Genomic DNA, 27423 nt, shown 5'->3' with positions numbered 1-27423 from the left:
TTTAGAAAGTAAGTGTAGAATTTTCATGGAAATTTAATAAATACATAAATTAGTTCCAATTCCATGTACATATTTTACATTTTTACAAACTTACACCTTAAAGAAACAGCATGACATTTTAACTCATTTTCTTCATAAACAGCATTGCTGATGTCTATGAGCATGGCTCCCTTCCACCTAGCTCACGTCGATAAAATATGACCGTTCTGAGTAGCTATGCTGGAGAGCAGTGTGGTGCTTATTCCTGACGTCATTAGGCATCCGCATGCTTATATTTTCCACAAGAACACGGGTCATTTGATGGATGAAAAGCAGAAGAAATGTGTCTATGTGATTGAAAGCATCAAAATAATCCTATAAGCCATGCATATTATGTCATGAAGCATGACAGCCCTCCAAGGAATGAGAGTGAAGGTTCTGCCTTGAAGTGAGGAGCAGGAAGCTAGAGTAAGGAGGGGTTTAGGCCAGAAGCAGTGTTTGCAGTGAAATGCCTCCTCGCAGATGGCTCACCCAGGTGTTTCTCTGAGCGTTCTTACCTGTCTGGCTGGCAAATAGACAGGAAGTACATAGATAGATATAAAAGGAGGCTTTCGAATGCCACCCACCCTAGGTGAATGAATGCTGATAATTAACTGGGCAGCGTGAGACTTGTTTTTAATCTGTTTTTTAATCGTGTGGCTGGCATTTTCACAGAGCGCCAGCATTAACATAACAGCTGTATACGTATTGATCTGTTGTCTGCGTCTGTGTGTTCACGCAGACATATGTGTTTCTGAAGGATGCATTTCTCTAGTCTGGTCCAAAGAAGCAGTAAGTTTAAAGCTTTCACTCCAGGTGGTTGGGCTGGCACGGGTTCTTCAGCCTCCTACAGTTTATTTATTTCTAAGATTCCAGATTTCTTTAGATAAAAATGCCACTGCTTGTAGGAAATGGCCACGTGCTTGTGAATTTTGGTGATACTGATGCGCTCACTTGGTTTTTCAGTACGGCTTTGGAAGAACAAATGCTGCCTCGTATATGACGCCTAGCAGGGTTAGAGATACAGAGCAGTGAACCACTGCCTGCAAGGGAATTTAATCCCTTTAGTTACAGTCTTTCGGAGACTTGGTATGTTCTAAAGGTTAAGAGGGGAAATGTTTTAAATAAAAAGAACATGTGACCGTGTGCGCCATCATCTGCCACATGGATCAAGTCTTTCACCTAAACGATTAGTGCACAGGTCCACACGCTCTGAAAGCATTTGTTAACTGTTTAGCTCCGATGCTGGGCTGAGGCTGTGTGTCAGTGATGGGGAACAATTCAATTCAACAGATAATAATCTCCTAACGACACGGTACTGTCGAGGATGCCAGGGTCCACAAGACACAGCCTCTACTTAAGGAAGTGTTTGACCCCAGCCTGTGTCAGAGCCCTTTCTTGGTCACAGTGTGAAGCAATGAGAATGTTGTAGATAGATTTTCATCCTCAGTGCTTTACAGTTTTCTTAGTGATTGGGTGATGGTTGTTTTTTTATTTCTACCCCACCCATAAGGCCAGAAAACTGGGGATGAGGTGCAACTCTCTGAGACTGTTTTGTCCACGTTGGATTTGCCTCCCTAGAGGGAATATCTTTTCTTTGGTTTCAGGAAACTAATAAAGCACTAAACGACTTCCCCTTTGCAGTGCTGGTGAAGCTGTTGTGTCTGTGTGGTCTGTTTATCCCCGAATGGTACCTACTGACGCTTCAGGCCCTGCTCTGAATTGCTCCTGCTTTTCTCTGTGCAGAGCAAAGTTGCAAAGATTTGCAACTTACACGTATTTATTGGTCTGTTCCTCAGTGGGTGGTGTGTGTTTAAAAATGACCTCGTTTTAATGAGGCCAGGCTCACACTTCATTCTTATGAAGTAGAAGTTTCATTGTCTGCCGTGGGTCCACTTTGAAGGCAGGACAATATTATCAAACAAGAGTGACCAGTTCACACTTCTCTCGTGCACAGGATGGTGCTAGAAGTATGGGATTTCTATGAATATGTGTATTTTTAGATGTCTCATTGTTAAGAGAATAACTGTGTAAAAAGCCCAATCCCCCCCAAAAAACTTCCTTTAGCCAAAATGGCAAATCATTCAAATGAGTCTGTAACTGATGCTGGCAGAGACCTTGTTACTTTCTGGTTTCTCACAGTGCGCTAACCTGCTTGGACTCGGGTAAACTGCTCCATGGACGCAGTCCTGGGGTGCCACAATCTGAAATGGGATTGACTTTCAAAGATGCAGATAAGAATTGGGGGTGCAGCACTTGCCCAGCCTGTGTCAGACCCTGGGTTCAAGCCCCTAGCACCCTAAGAAATTGTGAAAAATAAAGGGAGAGTTGAGCTTTGGAAACAGCAGTGTTGCTGGGTCTCACTACGGTGGAAGGGCTTTATCATTATAAGGCAGTCTGGTTTCCATGACATCACCTCCCATCCAAATTCTTAACCTTGTTGACCGACATTTGATAAGCTCCGGCTTCCACTTGCTTTAACACACAAGCATGATACTGGTCTCTATGGGATGACCAGATGAGTACAACGTTTTTGGTTGCCCCTGGCACATACACACTGATGCAGAGTGATCCTTGTGATCTCTTTACGAAGCGCTCACTGGCCAGGTCATTCATTCTCCAGTGACAAACAATCACCCTGGCAGTGTGTCGTTAGCAAATTTGGAGCTCGTTTGGGAGTGAGTCGGAGGGGCCCTCCTTTGGAGGACACACCGCAGACCCTGGAAACAGCCTTCCGATGATACTGTGCTTCCCGCCTTTGCTCATCCTCCAGCCTCCATCATCACGTGACTGGCTAACCTCATTATTAATACCTTCTTATCATTTTACAAGCTTCTGGAAGGACGTGCATGGTGTCAGCTTGCTCGACAATTAACATTGCTCTGCTTCTTCTACTATTCTACGTTAGGGGAGAATTTCGATCGTCAGGCCAGCCTTCGGCGGTCTCTAATTTACACAGACACTCTGGTAAGACGACCGAAGAAAGTCAAAAGGAGAAAGACTATTTCAGGAATCCCTGACATCATTCAGAAGGAGCTAGGTACGGTTCATCAGCATTGCATTCTCTTGTCCCTCTTTACCGCACTAACCTCATGTGGTTCGGTCAGTTCCACACGTTCCGTGGCCAGCTTCTGGGTGAGGTCTTGGGGGAAGTGGTCCCTGTGCAGAGGACCTGCTTTGGGGAAGAGGGATGGGGAGGAGATTCCATGGAAACTTAGCAACGTGGAAATTTCGGGCCTCCATCATCCTCTCCAGGGACCTTGACTTTTAATTTAGATCTTCTATTTAGCTCTTGGGCTTTCTCGGATGGAAACCTCATTCTAAGAGTCTACCTTTGGAGAAACACTGGCTAGGTTGTCCGACAATGCTGGTGGCATGTTGTCCTAAGAAGTGGCAGTCGGAGGTTGTTTAATGGTGGATGCCAACGCTGCAGAAAGTGGTCATGAGGGCACCTGCTGCCAGGGCTAATGGCCTGAATTTGGTCCCTGGGACTCACAAAGTAGGAGAGACTCAACTCCCAAAAGTTGTGCTCTGACCAACACATGTGTGCCATGGCACATGGGGCATGTGCACACGTGTAACAAATACATGCAACAAAAGTGTAAAATATGTTCATATATGTTTGGCAATACCTCCATCGAAAGCAAACAGTTTCACAAGCTTTGTTAGTTCAACTTGAAAACAGATCAGGCTGGTGGAGTTGTTAGCTCACTGTCTGCTTGCCCTCTGCGCTCATGCTATTTTTCCTTATGCTATGATAACGCTTTCATCCACCTCCTGGAACCAGCTCCTCCCCGCGTGTTTCCATGTGGCCCAGCAGGAGCGACAGCAGGGACAGCTTAGCACACTCCAGCGCCAGGCTGCTCCGGTGTGCATCCTGACGTTTATTCATTCTCTGAGTATCCCTAGACACATCACTATCTTTCTGGGTCCCCTTCTTAGTTCTAAGGTCACATGGGATGATGACCTTAATAGAATCTCTCTCATAGGATTGTTTGAGCACCAAATGAATTTATATACAGGATGTACTTGGTCCCCGGTACACTGTAATGGTCACTGTTCTCATTGTGGGATGTAATGTTACTGTCCTGAAATTCTCTTATTCTTCGTCAGCTTGTGGACTTATAATAGTTACCCTAGCCTGATGTTTTAATTTACTTTTATTTACTGCTGAAGGTTACACTCGAGAAATGCAAGAGTCATTATCTCTGAAATTGCTTACAAGTCTTTGAGTCAAAATGAGCTTACCCTAGCAGCAGTGATATATATTAATTGCATGCCTCGAGGTCCTGTTTTAGCTTCCAGGGCTTGGAGATTGCATGTATTCATTTCCCTCCAGGGTTGGTATTTAAATACCTTGTAGGAGGAAGGATGGACCTACTTTTCCTTAAGTGGCATTTCCGCCCCCCCCCCACCCCCCCCGTACCAGCATCCAGTCCTAGAGCGTTTATGCCCTCCCTTCTGGACCGTAGAAACATTTGGATAAGAACGGTACTGTATTGCCTCTGCTGTACAGAGCTCCAGTGACCTTGTTCCAGTGCAAGGGTTTCAAAGCAAAGGCAGGGTCTGGAGAAATGACTCAGAGGTTAAGGGAGTTTACTGCTCTTACAGAGGACCCGGATTTGCTTCCCACCCCCCATGAATGTGCATGCATGTGCCCACACACAGGAAACAAAACAAACAAAGGACAACAACAAAGAAAACAGAACAAAGGCAGGACCGGGCATGGTGATTGATACCTGTAATCCTAGCACTTGGAAGGTTGAAGCACTGCACAGTATTCCTGAACTGTCTGTAATCTGCACTGCACAGTATTCGTGAACTGTCTGTAATCTGTGCACTGCACAGTATTCCTGAACTGTCTGTAATCTGTGCACTGCACAGTATTCCTGAACTGTCTGTAATCTGTGCACTGCACAGTATTCCTGAACTGTCTGTAATCTATGCACTGCACAGTATTCCTGAACTGTCTGTAATCTATACACTGCACAGTATTCCTGAACTGTCTGTAATCTATGCACTGCACAGTATTCCTGAACTGTCTGTAATCTGTGCACTGCACAGTATTCCTGAACTGTCTGTAATCTGTGCACTGCACAGTATTCCTGAACTGTCTGTAATCTGTGCACTGCACAGTCTTCGTGAACTGTCTGTAATCTATGCACTGCACAGTATTCCTGAACTGTCTGTAATCTGTGCACTGCACAGTATTCCTGAACTGTCTGTAATCTGTGCACTGCACAGTATTCCTGAACTGTCTGTAATCTATGCACTGCACAGTCTTCGTGAACTGCCTGTAATCTGTGCACTGCACAGTCTTCCTGAACTGTCTGTAATCTGTGCACTGCACAGTATTCCTGAACTGTCTGTAATCTGTGCACTGCACAGTATTCCTGAACTGTCTGTAATCTATGCACTGCACAGTCTTCGTGAACTGTCTGTAATCTGTGCACTGCACAGTATTCCTGAACTGTCTGTAATCTGTGCACTGCACAGTATTCCTGAACTGTCTGTAATCTGTGCACTGCACAGTATTCGTGAACTGTCTGTAATCTGTGCACTGCACAGTATTCCTGAACTGTCTGTAATCTGTGCACTGCACAGTATTCCTGAACTGTCTGTAATCTGTGCACTGCACAGTATTCCTGAACTGTCTGTAATCTATGCACTGCACAGTATTCCTGAACTGTCTGTAATCTGTGCACTGCACAGTCTTCCTGAACTGTCTGTAATCTATGCACTGCACAGTCTTCGTGAACTGTCTGTAATCTGTGCACTGCACAGTATTCCTGAACTGTCTGTAATCTGTGCACTGCACAGTATTCCTGAACTGTCTGTAATCTGTGCACTGCACAGTCTTCGTGAACTGTCTGTAATCTATGCACTGCACAGTATTCCTGAACTGTCTGTAATCTGTGCACTGCACAGTATTCCTGAACTGTCTGTAATCTGTGCACTGCACAGTATTCCTGAACTGTCTGTAATCTATACACTGCACAGTATTCCTGAACTGTCTGTAATCTGTGCACTGCACAGTATTCCTGAACTGTCTGTAATCTATGCACTGCACAGTCTTCGTGAACTGTCTGTAATCTGTGCACTGCACAGTATTCCTGAACTGTCTGTAATCTGTGCACTGCACAGTATTCCTGAACTGTCTGTAATCTGTGCACTGCACAGTATTCCTGAACTGTCTGTAATCTGTGCACTGCACAGTATTCCTGAACTGTCTGTAATCTGTGCACTGCACAGTATTCCTGAACTGTCTGTAATCTATGCACTGCACAGTCTTCCTGAACTGTCTGTAATCTATGCACTGCACAGTCTTCGTGAACTGTCTGTAATCTATGCACTGCACAGTCTTCGTGAACTGTCTGTAATCTGTGCACTGCACAGTCTTCCTGAACTGTCTGTAATCTATGCACTGCACAGTCTTCGTGAACTGTCTGTAATCTATGCACTGCACAGTATTCCTGAACTGTCTGTAATCTGTGCACTGCACAGTATTCCTGAACTTTCTGTAATCTATGCACTGCACAGTCTTCCTGAACTGTCTGTAATCTATGCACTGCACAGTCTTCGTGAACTGTCTGTAATCTGTGCACTGCACAGTATTCCTGAACTGTCTGTAATCTATGCACTGCACAGTCTTCCTGAACTGTCTGTAATCTGTGCACTGCACAGTCTTCGTGAACTGTCTGTAATCTGTGCACTGCACAGTATTCCTGAACTTTCTGTAATCTGTGCACTGCACAGTATTCGTGAACTGTCTGTAATCTGTGCACTGCACAGTATTCCTGAACTTTCTGTAATCTATGCACTGCACAGTATTCCTGAACTTTCTGTAATCTGTGCACTGCACAGTATTCGTGAACTGTCTGTAATCTGTGCACTGCACAGTATTCCTGAACTGTCTGTAATCTGTGCACTGCACAGTATTCCTGAACTGTCTGTAATCTATGCACTGCACAGTCTTCGTGAACTGCCTGTAATCTGTGCACTGCACAGTATTCCTGAACTGTCTGTAATCTATGCACTGCACAGTATTCCTGAACTGTCTGTAATCTGTGCACTGCACAGTATTCCTGAACTGTCTGTAATCTATGCACTGCACAGTCTTCGTGAACTGTCTGTAATCTGTGCACTGCACAGTCTTCCTGAACTGTCTGTAATCTGTGCACTGCACAGTATTCCTGAACTGTCTGTAATCTGTGCACTGCACAGTATTCCTGAACTGTCTGTAATCTATGCACTGCACAGTCTTCGTGAACTGTCTGTAATCTGTGCACTGCACAGTATTCCTGAACTGTCTGTAATCTGTGCACTGCACAGTATTCCTGAACTGTCTGTAATCTGTGCACTGCACAGTATTCGTGAACTGTCTGTAATCTGTGCACTGCACAGTATTCCTGAACTGTCTGTAATCTGTGCACTGCACAGTATTCCTGAACTGTCTGTAATCTGTGCACTGCACAGTATTCCTGAACTGTCTGTAATCTATGCACTGCACAGTCTTCGTGAACTGTCTGTAATCTGTGCACTGCACAGTATTCCTGAACTGTCTGTAATCTGTGCACTGCACAGTATTCCTGAACTGTCTGTAATCTGTGCACTGCACAGTATTCCTGAACTGTCTGTAATCTGTGCACTGCACAGTATTCCTGAACTGTCTGTAATCTATGCACTGCACAGTATTCCTGAACTGCCTGTAATCTGTGCACTGCACAGTCTTCGTGAACTGTCTGTAATCTATGCACTGCACAGTCTTCCTGAACTGTCTGTAATCTATGCACTGCACAGTCTTCGTGAACTGTCTGTAATCTGTGCACTGCACAGTCTTCGTGAACTGTCTGTAATCTGTGCACTGCACAGTATTCCTGAACTGTCTGTAATCTGTGCACTGCACAGTATTCCTGAACTGTCTGTAATCTGTGCACTGCACAGTATTCCTGAACTGTCTGTAATCTGTGCACTGCACAGTATTCCTGAACTGTCTGTAATCTGTGCACTGCACAGTATTCCTGAACTGTCTGTAATCTGTGCACTGCACAGTATTCCTGAACTGTCTGTAATCTATGCACTGCACAGTATTCCTGAACTGTCTGTAATCTGTGCACCAGTGGCAATGGCACGCTTAGTTCCCTCTCCAAAGCTTGGTTGTATCTCATTCTCTCAAGTCGTCTCCCCTCTTGAGGTTGCAGCTCCTACCTGTGAGAGAATAACCAGTGTCCAGAAGCTCAGCAGTTGTTGATGGGTCTTGGGATTCCCAGGCAATGCTTCTCCATGAACTGGAGAACGTGGGCGTCAAAGGAGTAGCCATAAAACTAGGCAGCTGAGCTCTCTGTAAGCCTTCAAGGCTGCCTTTCCACCCAAAACAGTAGGTTCTAGGTGACTTTGTACAGCGTGGAAGAATAGTTTGGCCCAGGTAAAGATACACACCAACACAGGCATTCTCAATGAGTTGTCCTCCAGTGTCTGTTACATGAAACCAAAACCCTGATAAATTAGGGTATTCTGGGGGATTTATCTTATTATTTTATGTGTATCAATGTTTTCCCTGTGTGTATGGATGTGGGACGCATGTATGCCTGGTGCCTGTGGAGGTCAGAAGAGAGTATTCAATGTCCTGGGATTAGAGTTCTTTCAGCTGTTGTGAGCTGCTATGTAGGTGCTGGGAATCAAACCCAGGCACTGTGTGAGATCAACCAGTGTACTGCTGAGTCGACTCCGCAGCCTAAGAACTAGGATCTTTCATCGCTCTTCCGACCAGGAAGAGCCAATAGCTCAGTTCCTTATTTGCTCTTCTGAAGTGATCCCGTCCATCAAAGTCAGTTGCACGTTCTGCAGTTATAACATTGTTTTTAACTGATGAAGAGTTTTGCCTGTGACGTGGGATCACCAGTAGTGATCACCTTTGCCATATTGCCTATTCTACAGCCTTTGCCACATAGGAGGAGGCAATGGGAACCACTGTACAGTCTACGATGTGCCTGGGTGACTGCTAGGGGGCACTGTGTCTAAGAGCAGGTGGCTCAGGAGATCCGAGGCAGGAGAATAACAAGTTCAACATCTACTGGGAATACAGGCTGAGTTCAGGGTCAGCGCAGGTAGCTTAGCAAGCATGTCTCAAAGTTAAAACTCCAGAAGAAGGCTGAGGGGGCCTGGGCTGTGTGTAGCTCAGTGGCAGGGCACTTTCCTAGCACGTGCAAGGCCCTGGACTCAGTCTACAGTATTGGGGCAGGAACCAAAACAAACTAGAGGACAATTGGGGCTGGTGATGTAGATCAGATGGTAGAGTGCCTGCATTGTATGCACGAAGCCCTGGGCTTGATCATCACCCTAAAACAGAGGTGATGATACACGCCTGTAATCCCAGCCAGCATCAAGGAGGAGAGGCAGGCAAGCAGAAGCCCAGGATCACCCTCAGCAACACAGAAAGTGTGAGGCACTTCTGGGCTACAATGGGAGGAAACTTTTTTAAAGGAAGTGATTAGATAACAATTCTTTTTTTAAAAAAAAAATTTAGCTCTTAAAATTTTTTCATATAATAAATTTTGTTCTTCCCCTCCAACCAATTCTTCCTTGAACTTCCCTTTCTCCCTACCCACCCAACTTCATGTTCTTTGTCAAAACAAAACAAAATGCACATGCGTGCAGTCACGTGTGCGCACACACACAGCTATGACCAACATGGGGTCTATTTTGTATTAGCCAATGGCTCCTGAGCCTGAGTGTGGTGATCCATTGTTCCTCCATTAAGCAACTCATTTTCCTTCTCCTTGCAAGTGTCATTTAGACATAGCTTCTCGGCTAAGGGTGGGGGCCTTTGTCCACTTCCCCTGCTCAGTGCTGGGATCCTGTCTGTCTTGGACCTGTGTAGGCCTTGTACGAACTGCCACATTCTCTGTGCGTTTATATGTGCACCAGTTGTGTTCAGTCTAAAAGACATTGATTCCTTGGAGGCATCCTTCACCTCTGGTTCTTACAACCTTTCCACTTTCTTATTTCTGAGTCTGGGAGAAGGGTTTGGTGAAAACATCCCACGCAGGACTGAGTCTTCCAAAGTCTGTCACCCTCTACATATTGTCCAGTTGTGGGTCTCTGTGTTAACTCCCACGCACTGCAGGAAGTGTCTCTGCTATGGGCTGAGCAAGGCACTCATCTCTGGTTCTGCAGTATGTCATCAGGAGTCAATCTTTTGCGATGTTCCCTTTGCAGAAGAAAACATGGCCACTTTAGCAGTGTCGGGTATGGGTTCCCATCCCATAAGTGGGCTTTAATAATCAACAAGTGTTGGTTACACCAGGATATCATGCAGGCAGATTGCTAATGTCCCTGGAGGAGTTAATAGCCGGGTGAGACTGATGACTGCTTTTCTCCTCTGGTAGCATGGAGAGTCCTTTGCAGCACTGTGAACATTATTCAGTAAGCGGGGAGAGTCTAGTTGGGTGGGCTCCATCTCTCCATGTTTGATAGCATAAGTATGTTGCGTCTTTAGCAATAGAGTCTCACCATCAGGGTGTAGAGGTAACCAATAGTATTGGCAATAGCCTGTGACGTTTAGCAAGGATAGAGGGTCTGGGGGAACCATTTGGCCAAAGACTCAATAAAATAACCAATATCTGGTAATAAGGATTTTACTTGGTAGTATATAGTGTCAGGGCATTCTCTTCCCATATTTTATGGTTACTACATTTAAGTTCCTTTTATGTCTATCTGTCTGTCTGTCTGAACTTCTACAGTAGTAAGTTTCCATATGGCTTTTCAAAAGGCTTTTATTGCATTCTATTTTTAAATATTGACTAGAAGATTTGGTGGATAGAATGAGAAGTAACATTTGAATAAGATTCTACTTACATGTTTTAAATTCAAATAAATTCCATGAGCTCTGGTGGCACCTGAATGACTGGCCTTTATTCCTAGTCTTCCTTTTGTAGTTAGTTTTGTTTTATTGTTTTGTGTTTTGTTTCCTTGGTTGGTTGGTTTTGGTTTTTCGAGACTGGCTTTCTTAGTGTAACAGTCCTAGCTGTCTGGGAACTCACTCTGTAGACCAGGCTGATCTCAGACTCACAGCGATCAGCCTGCCTCTGCCTCCCAAGTGCCGGGATTAAAGGCGTGTGCGACCAGCACCCAGCCATTAGTTTTGTTTTCTTTTGGGGGGGGGCGGTGTTGGGTTTTCAAGACAGGGTTTCTCTGTAGCTTTGGTGCTTGTCCTGGAACTAGCTCTTGTAGACCAGGCTGGCCTCGAACTCACAGAGATCTGCCTGCCTCTGCCTCCCGAGTGCTGGGATTAAAGGCGTGCATGTACCACCACTGACCGGCACTGAAACTCATTCTTTAAAATTATGAGAGAGTTTGTTTTGGTAGCAGAAGTTTTGTGGTCCTTCTGATAGGTTTTATATGAGTTATGTCTCATCCATTTTTATAGCATCTTTAAGAAATATTGTTGCTTTAAGAAGAGCTCTGGAGCCCAGCTGTAGATGATGAAGCATTGTCTCTGGCTCTGTTTTCAGAACCTGGAATGATTTCACACCTTACATTTTACCCAAAGGGATCCAACTTTTGTTTGTTATATTTGAACAGTTTAATAGTAATTGTTGAAAATCTACCACAAAACTCTGCAGATTTATGGGGAGGGGATTGCACTTTTTAACCCCTGCCCCCACTCCACACCTACGTGCAAGGATCAAGCCCTGGGTCTCGTGTACCAAGCATGAAAGAATTCTATTCCCAAACTGTATCTCCAGGTGACTTCCATGGTATTAAAGAAAAGGGCCTGTTATGGAACGGAATTGAGATATCCTTGAATGTTCAGAACTTTTAACTGTACCTACACAAGCCAGCCTCCTGCTGCGGTGGTTAAAGCAAAGTAAAAGAAGCTTTTCTATAGGCCTTATTTGCTATCTTGATGAAACTCTTAGCTTTGGGTTGGTGGAAGTTAGTGGTCTGCTAATTTAATAGATCCCATAAGGTTTTGATCAATTAGTCACAGGGTGTTAGTTCTAACACAGAGGCAGTCAAGGAATGACTGTTGATGGGTCTAAAGCTTGCTCAGAATAGGGTAAGCAGCCTTTGGACTGGCAACATCCCAACCTCGCCACACCACTGTAGTTCTATGTAGTAGTATGAGCGGAGGGGCTGTGACCCCAGCACCCTGGCCGCCTGCTAGCTTATGCCCCGAAATAATTACATGGAAACTGTATTCTTTTAAACACTGCTTGGCCCACTAGCTCTAGCCTCTTACGGGCTAATTCTCATATTTTGCCTAACCCATTTCTAATAATCTGCATAGCACCACTAGCTGCACTTACCGGGAAATATTCAGCATGTCTGACCTGGCGGCTTACTCCATCGCATCTGCTTCAGAGAGCAGAGCTATCGCATCTGCCCGGGAGAAGGGAGCATGGTGTCTCTAAGCTCACTTCCTCTTCCTCCCAGCATTCTGTTTTATTTACTCCACCCACCTATGTTCTAACCTATCAGGGCAAGCAGTTTCTTTATTTAATTAACCAATGACCTTCCTCCATCAGTTCTAGTTAGTCCATCAGTCTTTGCAAGAACAGCTTCTGTAGTAATATGAGCAGCGGGGCTGCGTCCCCAACACCCCGGCCGCCTGCACGGCTAGCTTTACCCGAAATAATTACACGGACACTGTATTCATTTAAACACTGCTTGGCCCTTTAGCTTTAGCCCTTACTGGCTAATTCTGATATACCAATCAACCCATCTCTAATAATCTGTGTGCACCGGTCTTACTGGGAAAGACTCAGCATGTCTGACCTGGCGGCTTGTTTCATCGCATGCGTCTGCCCAGGAGCGGGACATGGCGTCTCTGCTGAGGCGTCTGCTCCCGAGAGGAGAGCTGTCGAGTCTGAGCTCACTTCCTCTTCCTCCCAGCGTTCTGTTCTGTTTACTCTTCCCACCTATCTTCTAACCAATGAGGACCAAGCAGTTTCTTTTTATTTAACCAATGACCTTCCTCCATCAAGCTTCTTTCCCAGCATCCTCATGAACATTCCTTCCTGTTGACCAAGCATCACATGGTGAGCACGTAGGGGACACATATTATTTGTTAACTATTATAGGCTCATTCCCAGGGTCTGATGTTGATGAGGCTGAGTCAGGGCCATTGCACTCTTGCTGAGAGACACCTTTATGCACATGTGTATGTGTCTGTCTGTTTTCAGTGAATACAGGTCATCCCTGCTAGCAACACAGGTGTAAAATGAGTCTCCATTGTCACAGTAAAGGAAAGGGCTTTTTGCTAGGGAGCCTTCTTTGTACTGTGGCATCTCTAAGATTGATGAGCGTACACACACACACACAATGATGGTTATGTTTTGTGGGCAGGGGGAATTCTCAGGAATCCCAACCCCTGTCCTTCTGAAGGTAGCCAGCAGTGCTCAGCAAAGCCTGAGTCTTGATTCCTTTACTATTTACGTCCAAAGCCTATCAGCTGGTCTATAACTTGTTGTTTTTCATTTGATTGGAGTAGAAAAAAATTTGATTTTTTTCATTATTCCTTTTCTTTTTCATATGTATACTGTATATACACTATTCCCCCCTCCCATGGCCCCATTTCAAATTCACGATTTCATGTATATATATATATAAAATTTATATGTATATGTGTGTATGTGTTTGTGTACACATACACACTTATGAATGTTAATACTCCCTGCTGAGTTCATTTAGTGTTGCTCTTCTGTGTGTTTTTAGGACTGACCGCTTCATGTTGGATAACCACTCAGAAGTTCTCTCTCTCTCTTTCTCTGTCTGTCTGTCTCCCTCTCCCTCTCCCTCCCTCCCTCTCTCCCTCAGAAGGCATTAATTGCCTGTAGCTCTTCCTCTAGAGATGGGCCCCTTGAGATTTCCCCCACCTACAATGTCATGTTGGTCATGTTGTCATCGTTTGGGTCTTTCTTAGTCATAGTACTGAGATTTCATTGTTGAAGCTTCCCTTATGGATATAGATAGAAGATATTACCATGAAGCAGACTTCCTGGTCCTCTGGCTCTACAACCTTTGCCCTCCCTTTTCCTCGATGTTCCCGAGCCTTGGGTATATGGGTTGTGCTATCAGCTGGGGCTGGGCACCCTGCAGTTAATTGTTCTCTGCACTTTGGCCGGGTGTGGGTTTCTGTAGCTGTCACACCTGCTACAGAAGAAGCTTCTTTCCTAGGAGCGACACTTACCTGCGACCGTAAGGAGAAGCATTTTGAACCTCATTAGGAATGACATTAGTCTAGAGATGTGGAAGTAGTAGGTTCTTGGGGAAAACCTTTCCCAGACCTGGATAGCTGAAGGTTTACAGTGTCAGGCCTCAGCTCCTTTCCGTTGAGTAGCCCTTAGGACCAATTAAATCAGCGGTCCTCAACGTGTGGGTTGTGACCCCTCTGAGAGTCAACTGACTCTTCTTTCACAGGCGTTGCCTAAAACTATCGGAAAATACCGGGTTTTACACTATGATTCATCACAGTAGCAAACAGTTATGAAGTAGCAATGAACATAATTTTATGGTTGTGGGGTCACTACGATATCAGGGACTGTATTAAAGGGTCGCATCATTAGGAAGGTTGAGAACCACTGGATTAAACAGCTGTTGGTTCCCACTTAGATGTAAGTGCTGCTGTTGCATTCTGGGGATGTCTTGCCGTGCCCGCTAATGCTGTAGTTTGTTAAGTCCCGCAGCCGCGGAGGACCGCTGATGGCTCTTCCCCTGGGCAGCTTGCGTAGCATCTTCCATTACTATGAAGGCTCATCCTAAAGGAGGCTTTCCGTTCCGTGCCTCCAAGTCCTATGTCCATAGGAACTTACCTTCCACTTCTGGGAGGAAACTGCGGGCAACAGCAATGCCCTCCCTTTATTGTTTGGGGAGTCACTTGGACTCCCCTGACCAACAACTTAAAAGGTTTCTTATGCCTGGTCCTGAGATTTTTGTTAGATATAGTCTGTATCTCCTTGAGAGAGCATTATCACCCCAAATGTTGTGAACGTATCCAACTTCATTAAACCCATGTGCGCAACACATAAATGTTATGTACAGTTTTAGGGAAATGTAAACTATGATTCCCTATGACTTTTTCAAACATTCTTAGTGTTTTTTTATCCTTTCTCCCTCCCCACCTAAAGCTCCCCCTGTTCTCATTTCCCCTTTCCTATGACCTGTAACCCTTAATCCCAAGATGATGTCATAATATATGTGAATATCATGTTAAGAGTTTTCATATTTTATAATCAGATAGAATTATATATATATATATATATATATATATATATATATATATATATATATAGTATTTGTTTGTTCTTCCCATGCATATTTCATATTGACTGGAAAAAAAAACTATGAAGCCATGGTTTTGCCACCATCTTTAAGGATTTGATTCATACTGGGAATTGGCTAAGTCTTGGCTTTGTGATTCTTCTTTTTTAAGCTCTGTTTCTCCCTGTGTGGCTTGAAATCTGCTTATTTACAGTTACAGTTTTTACCGTCCACTCCCTTCTTGTTTCATCCCTTCTTGTGTTTCTTTCCTTTTCTTTTGAACATACTACTCTCTGGTTGGTTGTAAACTCTGAGAAATAAATATCCCTAATTTGAGGAAATGTTCCCTGGATCGGTTCCTTAGCTCTTCCCCCAACTAGAACACAACAGATTGCTGTTGAATTTTGAATGTCACCAACAGACAGAGGATAATGGCTAAGACGGATAATGACATGCCCGAAACACAGATGGGCCCGTAAATCAGTTTTCTTTCTCTGAGGACCTCCTTCTGCCATGGAGAATCAGTGTAATTAACACTGGTTTCAGACCAGTATCATTTGAATGGTTTCTCTATGGCCCCACTGTCTGACCGCCCTATTTATTGGGTGCTGCACTTTCCACTGTCACCTGAGTGTTTACTTATAGTTATGGGAGGGGGCAGTTTTGGTGTCTTGGGTGTGGATGTGTGAGTGTGTTTGTGACATGGCGTGTGGGTATGTGTGGGGGGCCAGTGCCCCTGCAGACGTCTGTGCATGTGGAGGCTATACCCACTTTGCTTTTTGAGACAGGGTCAGTCACTGGTCTGGAATTTACCAAGTAGGCTGAGTGGTTTCCCAGTAGGTCCTGGGATCACCTGACTCCACCTCCCTAGCCAAGATAGCTACCCACCTTGCTGGGCTGTTGTGAATGTTTCTGGGGATTGAAGTCAGATCCTCATGTTTGGGTGACAAGCACTTACTTACTGACCTCTCTCCTTAGGTCCTGTTGTTTATGGGGATAAGGTATCACTCACTGTATAGCTCAGAATGGCCTAGAACTCAAGATCATCTGCCTCTACCTCCTCAGGATTGGGATTATAGGTGTGCACCACCACACTCTGCAAAAAACAACAACAACAAAAAAAAAAACCCACTTATTTGAAAAGAAAATCTTCCACAGTACTTTGTAAACGGAGACTTCTTGTTCTCTCCTGGCCGCCCAGACCCAAATAACCACACAGAAACTCTATTAATTCCAACACTGCTTGTCTTATTAGCTCAGGCTTCTTATTAAGTAACTCTTACAACCCATTTCTATTAATCTGTGTATCACCATGAGGCTGTGGCTTACCAGGTAAGGTCCTAGAGTCTGTCTCCTTCTGCAGCTACGTGGCATCTCCTTGACTCTGTCTACTCCCTCTATATATCTCTGTTCAGATTTCCTGCCTGGCCAAGACAGCTTTATTCATCAACCAGTAAAAGCAGCACAAATACAGAAGGACATTCCACATCAGTTCTCAGTAACCATGATCTCAAAAGGAGCACACAAGAATGCTATGTGCATCAGTCATGTTATAGGATGATTTACAGGGCTGATTAAAAATAAAAGTATGTGAACTTGATGGTAATGGTTTGGAGACACCAGGAATAGTTAAACTCCACTGGGTACCAAATCAAATAGAAAAGGCTGTGGGGTTTTGTTGTCGATGGTGTTCTTTTTGTTTTATTACAACAGAATCAGAGGGGACTGAGGGTTACAGGTAATAGTAACCTATGGCTTTCTCTTTTCAGATAACAGGCCACTTTCTGCTTTATCGCCAGCATCAGTCACTGGCCACGATGATGATGGTAGTGGTCATTTGAAGTACACCCCAGACCACTACTCCACACTAGGAAGGCTTGATAGCTATCGGTCTATGGGGCAGTGCTCGGAAACCAGGGACTCCAGCTGTCAGACCGAAGATGTGAAAGTCATCCCGCCATCAATGAGGAGGATCAGGGCCCACAAAGGGCTAGGCATAGCTGCCCAGATGAGCCACCTCTCGGGCTCCTCTGGCAACATGTCTGTGCTGAGCGACTCGGCCGGTATTGTCTTCCCCTCTCGCCTCCATAGCGATGCTGATTTCCACAGCCTCCCACGTTCTGGCGCGAGAGCGAGCTCCTATTCGCTGGAGGCAAGGATGGGTGCCCTGGGCTCTGCTGACGATATGGACGACACTTCTCCCTACCAGGGGGGTAGCTCACGGGGACATGAAAACTTTGCACATTTGGGAGGTGCCTCGCGGTCTGGAATGCTTTCGCGGCCCAAGTCGCAGCAACTGACATTCCTGGAGAGCGAAAACATCGCAAGCCCAGCCTGTGTGGTTTCACCTCACGCAGCCTACTCCACCAGCGTCATCCCCAATGCCACACTGCTGTCCTCTTCAGAGGTCATTGTCATTCACACTGCCCAGAGTGCCGGGCAGCTGGACAGTAGAACGCCTGGCTCATCCACATACTCAAAGATAAAACCCAGAGACCGCCCGGCGCCCCGATGTTCCGTGAAAGATGACCACCCGTCCCCCAGTCACCACTGGAGTGAGAGCCATATCGTTCATTCTTCGGGCCCCAGTGCCACCACACTGTTAGCACGCTGCGATTCAGGGGGCTCTCTAAATGCTCCAGCAAATCGGGAGAATGGGTCTCAAGCCATACCCTATCATTGTAGAAACAGCCTGAGCTTCCCTGCCCACCCCCCAGATGTGGATGGCAAGAGCGAGTCTAGTTATTCCGGGGACAGGGGGCATGGCGGCTCTGAGCCCTGGGACTGTAAAGCCTCCAGCAATGGGCGGTCATCCCCTCTGAAGCCACACCTGGCCACACCTAGTTGCTCTACTCCCACGAGTAACATGAGCAGCTGCAGTTTGGACCAAACATCTGTCAAGGAGGATGCCAGGTCCCTGTATTCCGAGGACCACGACAGTTACTATATGACCACTCCCAGTGATGCTGGACACGAGACTGGGAACTCGTACGGTATCAGTGACGGCTTTGGGAACCCCAGACACAGTATGGTCAATGTTTTTGATGGCAGGGCTCCGAGAAGCCAAGGGGATCAGGCCCATCCCCAGGATAAATCCCTTTCCAGAAACATCTCTCTGAAGAAAGCAAAGAAACCCCCTCCGCCCCCATCCCGGACAGACTCCCTGCGGAGAGTTCCTAAGAAGAACAGTCAGTCAAATGGGCAGGTGCTCAGTGAGAGCCTCATCGCCTCGCTCCAGCACTCGCTGCAGCAAAGCCTCGCTGGCAAGGGCAGCAGCTCCCCTTCCCAGAGCCCCAGCAGCGACTGCGAGGAAGCCTGGCTCCCTCGGTCCCGAAGCCAGAGCGTTGTCAGCGAGGGGAGCAGCATGACCTCCACGACCGCTCCCAACGTGTACGCCCTATGCGGGGCAACGCCATCACAGAGCGACACAAGCAGCGTCAAGTCGGAGTACACAGACCCTTGGGGCTACTACATTGACTACACAAACTTGCCGGAAGATCCAGGGAACCCCTCAGGCGGCTGCTCAGCTAGCAGGGAGGCGCCAACTGGAAATGGGCCCGTCGGTCACATCCAAGAGGGCTCCAGAGTCCCAATGTCCCAAGTGCCTGGTGGCTCCGTTAAACCAAAGATCACCTCACCAGAGAAGTCACAGAGAGTCACCTCTCCATCCAGTGGGTATTCCAGCCAGTCGAATACACCCACAGCACTCACCCCTGTGCCTGTGTTTTTAAAGTCAATGTCACCAGCAAATGGGAAGGGGAAGGCCAAGCCCAAGGTACCAGAAAGGAAGTCGTCTCTAATCTCCTCCATGTCCATCTCTTCCTCGTCCACTTCTCTCTCTTCTAATACTTCTACTGAAGGAAGTGGCACCATGAAGAAATTGGATTCAGCCCTAGCCTCGCCCCTTGCTCCTCCCCCTCCTCTCCCCTCTCTGCCTTCTCCCTGTCTGGCAGACAAGTCCCCTTTTCTTCCACCACCTCCTCCCCTAGCAGATTGCTCAGAGGCCTCTCCTCTGCCTCCCTCCCCGGTGTTCCCCCCTCCACCTCCAGAAGCCCTTGTTCCCTTCTGTTCCCCCACTGACAGGTGCCTTTCTCCTCCCCCCACAGCTCTTAGCCCCCCTCTTCCAAGATCCTCACCTCCTTTGCCAGCACCTCCTCCACCTTTCTTTCCCTCATCGGAACCCCCTCCCGCCCCACCCCTGGACCCTAAGTTCATGAAAGACAACAGGCCTTTTTTCAAAACCTCTAGCCAGTCCGAATCCTCCAGGGAGGCTCTCCGGCGGCCTGCCAACAAGGAGGAAGGCTGCCGACCCCCCATGCCCCTGATCACCACGGAAGCGTTGCAGATGGTGCACTTGAGGCCAGTGAGAAAGAACTCAGGCGCCGAGGCAGCCCTGTTTTCTGAACCATCAGCTCAGGAACAACGAACTCCGACTGCTCCACAGTATCACTTAAAGCCATCTGCTCTCCTCAAATCCCGAAATAGCATAAATGAAATGGAGAGTGAAAGCCAGCCTGCCTCTGTGCCGAGCTCGCTCCCGACGCCTGCCAAGAGCCAGAGTCAGGGTGACCATGACAGTGCAACCGAGCGTGGTGGCCTTCTGAGCCGCAGTGATGGAGCTCCGTGTGCGGGGCCCAGCCTCCGGACCACTCTGCTCCAGGACTCTTCACCCAGCAGGAAGCCACCTCCCATCTCCAAGAAGCCCAAACTGTTCCTGGTGGTACCACCTCCGCAGAGAGATTTCACAGCGGAGCCCACAGAGAACGGGAGCGAAGCCTTCCCAGGCGTGCCCAGCCCTACCAGGGCAGAGGGGGAGGCTGTGCAGAGCCAAGAGGAGAAAGCTAGCCCAGCATCCCGAGCTGGTTCTCATGCTACGGCCCCCACCCCCAGCAGTCCGGTTCTGGAAAGAGGAGCTGCAGGGTCCTTGTCCCCTGGCAGCGTGGAAACCAATGCCCCCATGGTCCAGCCCAGTGCCTCACTGGGACCCACACAGGAAGAGTCAGCCAAGAGCAGCGTGGATGATGAGGGCAATGCGGAGAGCTGCCTGTCTCAACAGGGCAGAGAAGGTAAGCCTGGCTGCTCTCTCCTCTGCCGCTCTGGGGCTGAGCCAAGTAGGGCTGCTCAACACTCAGTGGAGCCAGGTGAAGCAGCCCAGAAATAGGCGAAAGCCAGCACTGTGTGGGCTTCTAACACACCAAGCTGCTTCGTGAAATTGTTAAAGGGCTGTGTGTGTGTGTGTGTGTGTGTGTGTGTGTGTGTGTGTGTGTGTGTGTGTGTGTGTGTGTGTGTGTGTGTGTGTGTGTATGCGCGCGCGTCTGCAGCAGGCTGGGTTCCGAGTAGCAGCAGTAATCTCTCTGCAGAAGCGCTACAAAGAAACATTCTAACAAAATTCAAGAGCAACTTAGTCCAAAGTCTGTTGCAGCAAAGACTGAGCCCTGACTCTGTCGGTTGAGTGTTGTGTCTCCCTCTTTCTGTAAAAACTCAAACTGCAGACCCACCCGGCTATCACGTTGTCAGGAATGGCAAGGAAGCAGCGTATCCCAGAGCCCCGCCAAGGACTCAAGTGCCAATCATCACATCTTGTGTTTGCCCATCTCTCTTCTCTCTAGCTGGGCTGCTGGAGCCCAACACAGCTGCTGCTTCCTCGGACGCCGGGAACTTCTCTAAGGAAGAAGGGAGTGATGGCGTGATGACCCCCACTAAGCCCAGGACCACAGAGGACCTGTTTGCAGCCATTCACAGGTATCCCAGACTTTTTTGGTACACTTTAATATACGAATTTCCTCTTTTCAGTTGGTGCCTTTGTTGTCCTGAGGTTTTCCTTTGTCAACCAGGCATTCAACTCTACTCATTTTTAGGTGCCTTTCTTATACTTTGATTTCAAGTCCGATTTCTGTTTTACTTTGTTTCATTGATTTCTATGATGGCATTGTGGACAGTGTGTTACCTCCTGGTAGACACAGCTGTGGCTGGCAAGGCACCTAGTGTGTCAGTCATGTGACCCAGTGTTTACTTACAAGATTCGGCTCTGGACTAGGGTTAAGAATACTGCATTCTGGGAACTTAGGGTACACAGACTAGTTCTACAGAGCCATGTTCCCAAGAATGCTATCGTTGATTTATTTATCATTATTTGTTTGTTTGTTTTAGAAAACCCATAATTTCATAGTGCTTTCTTTTCTGGCTCTTTCAATGTTTCGTCAAAAGTATGTTTTTCTTTCTTCCTTTCTTTCTCCCAATTCCTCCCAGATCTGCCCTTGGCCAACTTTCATATTTTCTCTCTCTCAAAAAAAAAAAAGTTGTTTTTTTTTTTTAAAGCCATTCGAGCTGCCCTGGCGTGTGGTTGATATACCCAGTATCGCTACATTGAAGAAAACTGACTTTTTTTCTCCCAGCAGCTATCATTTGTGAATAGCTTCTTAATAGGTGTGTGACTTTGTGCCCACTTGCCCTCTTATGTGCTGGGATTTTGTCCAGCTAGAGTTTATGCACGTTTTATATAGACTAAGTTCATTTGTAGGTCTGCCCTGTTGTGTCTGGAAAATGCTGTTTCCCTAAAGTCATCCATCACATCTAAATCTGACAGTCTTTCCACTTGCTCCTTCCACATCCCAGAGCTTTGCTGGTCCTGATGCAGGACCCAGCACTCCACAGTCTTTCAAGGGGTAATGGTTCTTTTGCAGGAGCAACAAAACAAAACAAAAAAACCTCTTTAGTTACTATATACTCCTAGCGCCACCTGCTGGCTTTTAAAAGAAGTACACTCAGTCGGTTGTCAAAGGGAATTGTTACCTGTGTTTAAATGGTTACCGATAAGTGTAACTGAGTGCACACTGCAGCCTCGTTTATTACGTTGCTGGTCTCTATACAACATAGTCTCTGCATAGCAGCATCATACTAGCAAATGCTAAGATCGAATATGTACAAGCACTTTAATGCTATGGAAGGGAATGCTCTTGCAGCTTAGATTTCCTTACTTCCAGGGTTTCTGATAACTCTTGTAATGTTTCTATGCTGTCAAGACTTTGTTTTGACCTGAGTGATGGTCCCTATTTTCCTTTGGAGACGAACTTCCCTATAGAATCACTTGATTCTCTGGGTAAATAGCCCTTGCCAGCACAGCGCCCGAGAGCTTAAATGAAAAGGTTGTTGCATGCAGTAGAGCGTCCCACCCTTCCCTGGAACTCTGTGCAATGCAGAAGAGCAGGGAAGCAAGCTGGGGTCTGAGTTATAAAGTTGAGTTGACAAAGAATTATACACATGTCTATCTTTTCTTGGTTTTATTTTTGTCTCCCGGCTGTAGTGTTGTTCTAAAAGCCCCTAAAGACCACTTTACCGTTGCTTCTCTGGTTTCTTTGATCTCATTAGAAATAAAAAGGGAGCCAGCTACCCAGTTCTTTCTTGAAACAGGGAGATGAGGAACGCATCTTCCGAGAGCCAATTAAGTGGCATTTGTAGTGGTTTACGCAGATGCTTCTAACTGTAGCCGTGTTGGGCACATAATAAGCCCTCGACAAATATCTTCTGAATTAATTGAAACCAATTGGAACTTAACTGTTAGGAAATTCTTCTGAGACCCAATGTCTTTCATCTAGGATGGAATGCACTGGGTTTCTAAATATATAGGAATCTGTATTTATAATCACAAGCCGCAGGGATGTGTGTTGCCAAGTAGCTGTGTGTACCAAATACCCGGTCTCAAGGAACTCCAACTGTTGTGGAGCCCAAATTACTGCAGATTTTTTTCCTAAAAATATTTCAAAGGTCCCTTCTATATTTTATTTTGGAGAATGTGTGGCTTCTGCTTCGGGGACAGTGCCATCTATGACAGATACAGAAACCAGCCCGTTTCGTATGATTCTCTGCACACATGGGACAAAATTAAAGGCCAAGTAGCCTCAGGAGTGGACTGAAAAGAGAGAGCTCAGTTATATGCCGGTTTCTGTTGTCGGGATTAATAGCGAATTAGCCGATGTAATCCAAGTCCACCTGAAGCCTGGGACACCTAGAACTTTCCCTTCGTGTCCCTCAGCACCTCTATCCATAATGTCATATAAAGACTCCCCAAACTGGAGCGTAGCTTTCCAGTTTTATCATGCAAATCAATTCTCTTCAGATTGAAGGCCAGATGGAAAGTGTAGAACTCCAGTTGAGGTGTGAAACTTTAATATTTATTGAAGCAATTAGACTTTAAGCCATTGTTAACTATTTAAATGCCGGTTATAGCCATCATCTTTAAAAACACAACACACGCGCGCGCATACACACACACCACACACACAGAATGCACAGACAACAGAAGTTTAAATTTAATTCACTTTGTCGGAGGCAGCTGCCCCCTGAGAAATAGCAGTCATTTTTTGTTCGTTTGTTTTTTAAATCTCGCCATCTCTTTTAGTTCTATTATCTACAATTAAAGGCCCTAAATTTCAGAGACTATGGCTATGGCCTTTTGTGTCTCAGCACCCTCTGACCATTTAAAAGCAAATCAAAACAGGCTAGTGTCTAGAAGACCAGGAAGGCAGAGTTGTTCCGGCAGAGATGTGTAGTTACATGTGAGGAAGGTCTCAAGACTTGAGTTGTACTAAGTACGTCTGTGTGGGTGGGTGGTGGGGTAGTAGTTGTCTAGACTTCAGTTTCTTTTTTAATCCATGATTAGACTACAACCTTTGCAAACCCTTTTCCAGCTCCAAAAATCTGAAGCTGTTCTTACTTCATTCGCTGCTCCTGTTGACCATTGTGCAGAAATATTGAACAAACATACTTTCGGCACACTTCATGGGGGTGGGAGCATCTGGTGCCCTGATCGGTGGCAAATAATATCAGAGGAGCTCTTGGGCTCCTCTTTAATGGTTCGAGTGTGTGTGTCTGTGTGTCTGTCTGTCTGTCTGTCTGTCTGTCTCTCTGTCTGTGACTTGCACAAGGTGTGACAGGAAGATGACAGGTGATTGCCGTAAGGATTGCTAAGGATTGACTTTCAATCTCAATTTTGTTTTATTGTAGATCCAAAAGGAAAGTCCTTGGCCGGAAAGACTCAGAAGATGATCACACCCGAAATCACTCTCCCTCCCCGCCAGTGACCCCCACAGGTGCCGCCCCTAGCCTGGCCTCTCCGAAGCAAGTCGGCTCCATTCAGAGAAGCATGAAAAAGAGCGCCACCAGCAGTGACAACTTCAAAGCTCTGCTGCTAAAGAAGGGGAGTCGCTCGGACACCAGCGCTCGCATGTCAGCTGCGGAGATGCTCAAGTCCACCGACCCCCGATTCCAGAGATCCAGGTCGGAGCCTGCACCAGACGTCCCAGACAGCCCGTCTAGCTGCTCCCCCAACAAAAACAGGAGGGCCCCGGAGGAGTGGGCCAAGAACGAAGGCCTGATGCCTCGGAGTCTGTCCTTTTCAGGCGCTCGCTACAGCCGCAGCCGGACGCCACCCTCTGCGGCCAGCAGCAGGTACAGCCTGCGGAACCGCATCCAGAGCAGCCCGATGACCGTCATCTCCGAGGGCGAGGGGGAACCTGCCGAGCCAGCAGACAACAAACCGCACAGGACCCTGGATGCTGCCAGGGGATGCTCTCTGGACAGACTGGAGGGGCAGAAGGTGGACCGGGACAGCCTGCTGTGTAGGGAGGAGTCCAGCTCTGTGGATGGAATAGGAAGGGCTGAGGGCAAAGGTCTCTCAGAGCACTGTGGGCGTACTGAAGAGTTAGGGTCAGAACCTGCCTCTCTTGATTGAGGTTGGAGGGAAGTGTATCATTCTCGGAAGTCTCTGTGGCCTTTTCCTGGCTTGTGGGGACCCCACTCAGCATTGGTGTTGGGGAGGTCTCGGCCTTGCGGGTCATTTAGGACTCACTCGCCACGTGGCTTAAAAAGCAAGTAGAAGCTTCAACTTCTGAAAGTGCTTCCTGGGGAAGATTTTTGTCGTTTGTTTGTTTTTCTCAAAAATGCCGGGTGTGTGGATATGTGCATTTTGAACACTTCATTCTAACACGTACACACACTAACATTGTGTATAGAAATAAGAGAAAAAGTCAGAGCTAAGGTAGAACGTCATGGAGATGATGGTAACTGCTTTCAAAGCATTATGGGTATGGGAATGAGTAAGTTCACTGGGGAGAGATTCGAAGCTGTTACTTCTAAGAGGCAGTGGGGCTGGTTCTAAACATGGAACTCATGGAAGCCAGGGAGAGGCTGGGAAATGGCTAAGCAACTCATTGGTTCAGGTACTTTTCCGGGGGAGGGGCTTTGCTATTGCTGCTGCTGCTGCCGCTGCTGTGGCTGCCTTGGCTGCTCCTTCCTCCTGCTTTTTCTTTTGTAAAAATAACCCAAGTAGAAGTGTTGAGGCCGTGTCTTGTGCCAACTGCACACACTTCTAGCCTGATGTCAGAAGCATGGGTGGATGCTTTTTGTTTTGTTTTGTTTTTTACATGAATTCCCTCGAGTTGCAACCAAGCCCTCCACCAGCTGAGGTGACGGGGTAGTAGAATGCAGCGAGAGAGCCAAGAAGAGCAGGGTCTCTGAGAGGAGGGTAGGGTAGTGAGTGATGCTGCTGGTATTGTTTCCTGCTTAGTAAATGAAATATTTTCGGAATTAATTCAGAAAACTTGCACTGTAGAGCTGTGGGCGGAGCTTTCCCTTTACAGAGAGTTTTGTTTTAACACCAGACTTTAAACTTCCGTGTGACCGTTTGTCACTTGAAATGTCAACATTTGCTAACTTTTGGATCTCCTTTTGGTTATACCAAAGAAAAATAATACAGCTATTTTTACCCCCCTTGAACTGCTTGCAGCATCATGTCCTAACTTAGGTTTACCAAAATCTATTATATATTATCTCACTTTGAAGAAAATGCTGACTCTTGTTAGTGAAAGAAACTGATAAAATTGGTAGGGCTTGGCTATTAATTAGCCCCGGGAAATGAGTTTTTAGATTAAAAAGATTTTTTTTGCACCATTTGATTTGTGTGGGTTTTTATTATTATTATTATTTGTATTTGTTTATGAGCTGAGTCCTTTCCAGGTTCTTCCCATCAGAATTTCAACATGCTTGAGAAGTGAGATAAAAGTGTGCAAAGTGTTTGTTTACCATAATGCCCTTGCGCCCCTTGTTCTGTCCCAGGTTTTGTATATCCAGATTAAACCAGTGGTTACACCAAGCTTCTGTAGCCGCCAATGACAGCTTGTGACAGTATGTGGAAGTTAAACCACACAGGCCAAAGCACCACAAGGTGTCCTATACAGAACCCTTCGTAGTGTTTGACGTACATCCTTGTGGGAAGGAAGAAAACGACTCTCACCCTCTCTAGAAAACAGAGCTCTTCTCACAGCCACAAATGGCAGCTTGACACATGACCACAGGGATTTTTATTTTTAATCCTCTGGGTCTATTTTCCACTACCCGGGGCACACAGATCATTTCTTGTGAAACTTAGAAAGCTTATATGTTGGGTTCTGCATACCTAAAAAAAATATGAGAATGGTGCTGGGGAGATGGCTCAGAGGTTAAGGGCACTGGCTGCTCTTCCAGAGGTCCTGAGTTCAATTCCCAGCAACCACATGGTGGCTCACAGCCATCTGTAATGAGACCTGGTGCCCTCTTCTGGCATGCAGACAGAACACTGTGTACAATAAAAGTTAAAATGGTGTTGTTAAAAAAAAATTAGAATGTATGTGGTTATCAGAAATCCTGAACTTAATATATCAATATTTGTTTGAAGGCAAGATGAGGAGCATTAGAACTAATTAGAAAATGATTTGAAAATCCCCATTTTAAAGATATTTATTAGCTTTTTAAGTTTGTTTTGAATAAAACACTTGTAAAGTCAGTATTTGAAACTTTTTTGTTTGTACGTGCATTTAAAATTTTTTAAGTTATTGATGAAGTACCTATTATAAGTTGAACATATTTTTCCTTATACCCTATCTCTCCCTACTTCTCTCCCACTAATTCCTGATCCCCCTGGATATTTTTATTCCTACTTTCTGTGTGGCTATTCCACTCCAGAATCATTGAGTCCTCGACTGGATATGAAGTGAAAAACAGTGAGAGCCAGACGGTGCTGGGGGTGGGGCAGAAAGGAGAAAGACCATCACAGGCTTTGGGCAGTGCCTCTAAAGACATAGGGAAACCCACCTGAAGTGAACATCC

At 46.3% G+C, this 27423-nt stretch overlaps 1 protein-coding gene across 6 annotated transcripts in view; it reads left to right on the top strand.

Annotated features, from left to right (window-relative positions):
• The window catches only part of Nhsl1 (NHS like 1), a 229879-nt gene extending 202772 nt beyond the window's left edge, over positions 1-27107 (top strand). For 4 of the 6 annotated variants that reach the window (XM_075948232.1, XM_075948238.1, XM_075948266.1 and 1 more), the window contains exons 5-8: positions 2927-3058; positions 17052-20348; positions 20892-21024; positions 24286-27107. In XM_075948232.1, coding sequence (XP_075804347.1) covers positions 2927-3058; positions 17052-20348; positions 20892-21024; positions 24286-25012 — 4289 coding nt within the window. In that variant the 3' untranslated portion in view covers positions 25013-27107. The remainder of the gene's footprint in view (positions 1-2926; positions 3059-17051; positions 20349-20891; positions 21025-24285) is intronic. The other 2 variants (XM_075948249.1, XM_075948274.1) reach the window with 1 other exon arrangement.
• Positions 27108-27423: the final 316 nt, after the last annotated feature.

This window comes from Microtus pennsylvanicus, chromosome 1 (genome assembly GCF_037038515.1).
Source record: "Microtus pennsylvanicus isolate mMicPen1 chromosome 1, mMicPen1.hap1, whole genome shotgun sequence".
Taxonomy (NCBI): domain Eukaryota; kingdom Metazoa; phylum Chordata; class Mammalia; order Rodentia; family Cricetidae; genus Microtus; species Microtus pennsylvanicus.
Note: the sequence above shows the minus strand (reverse complement) of the source record. Positions and strands in the feature narration are given on the sequence as shown.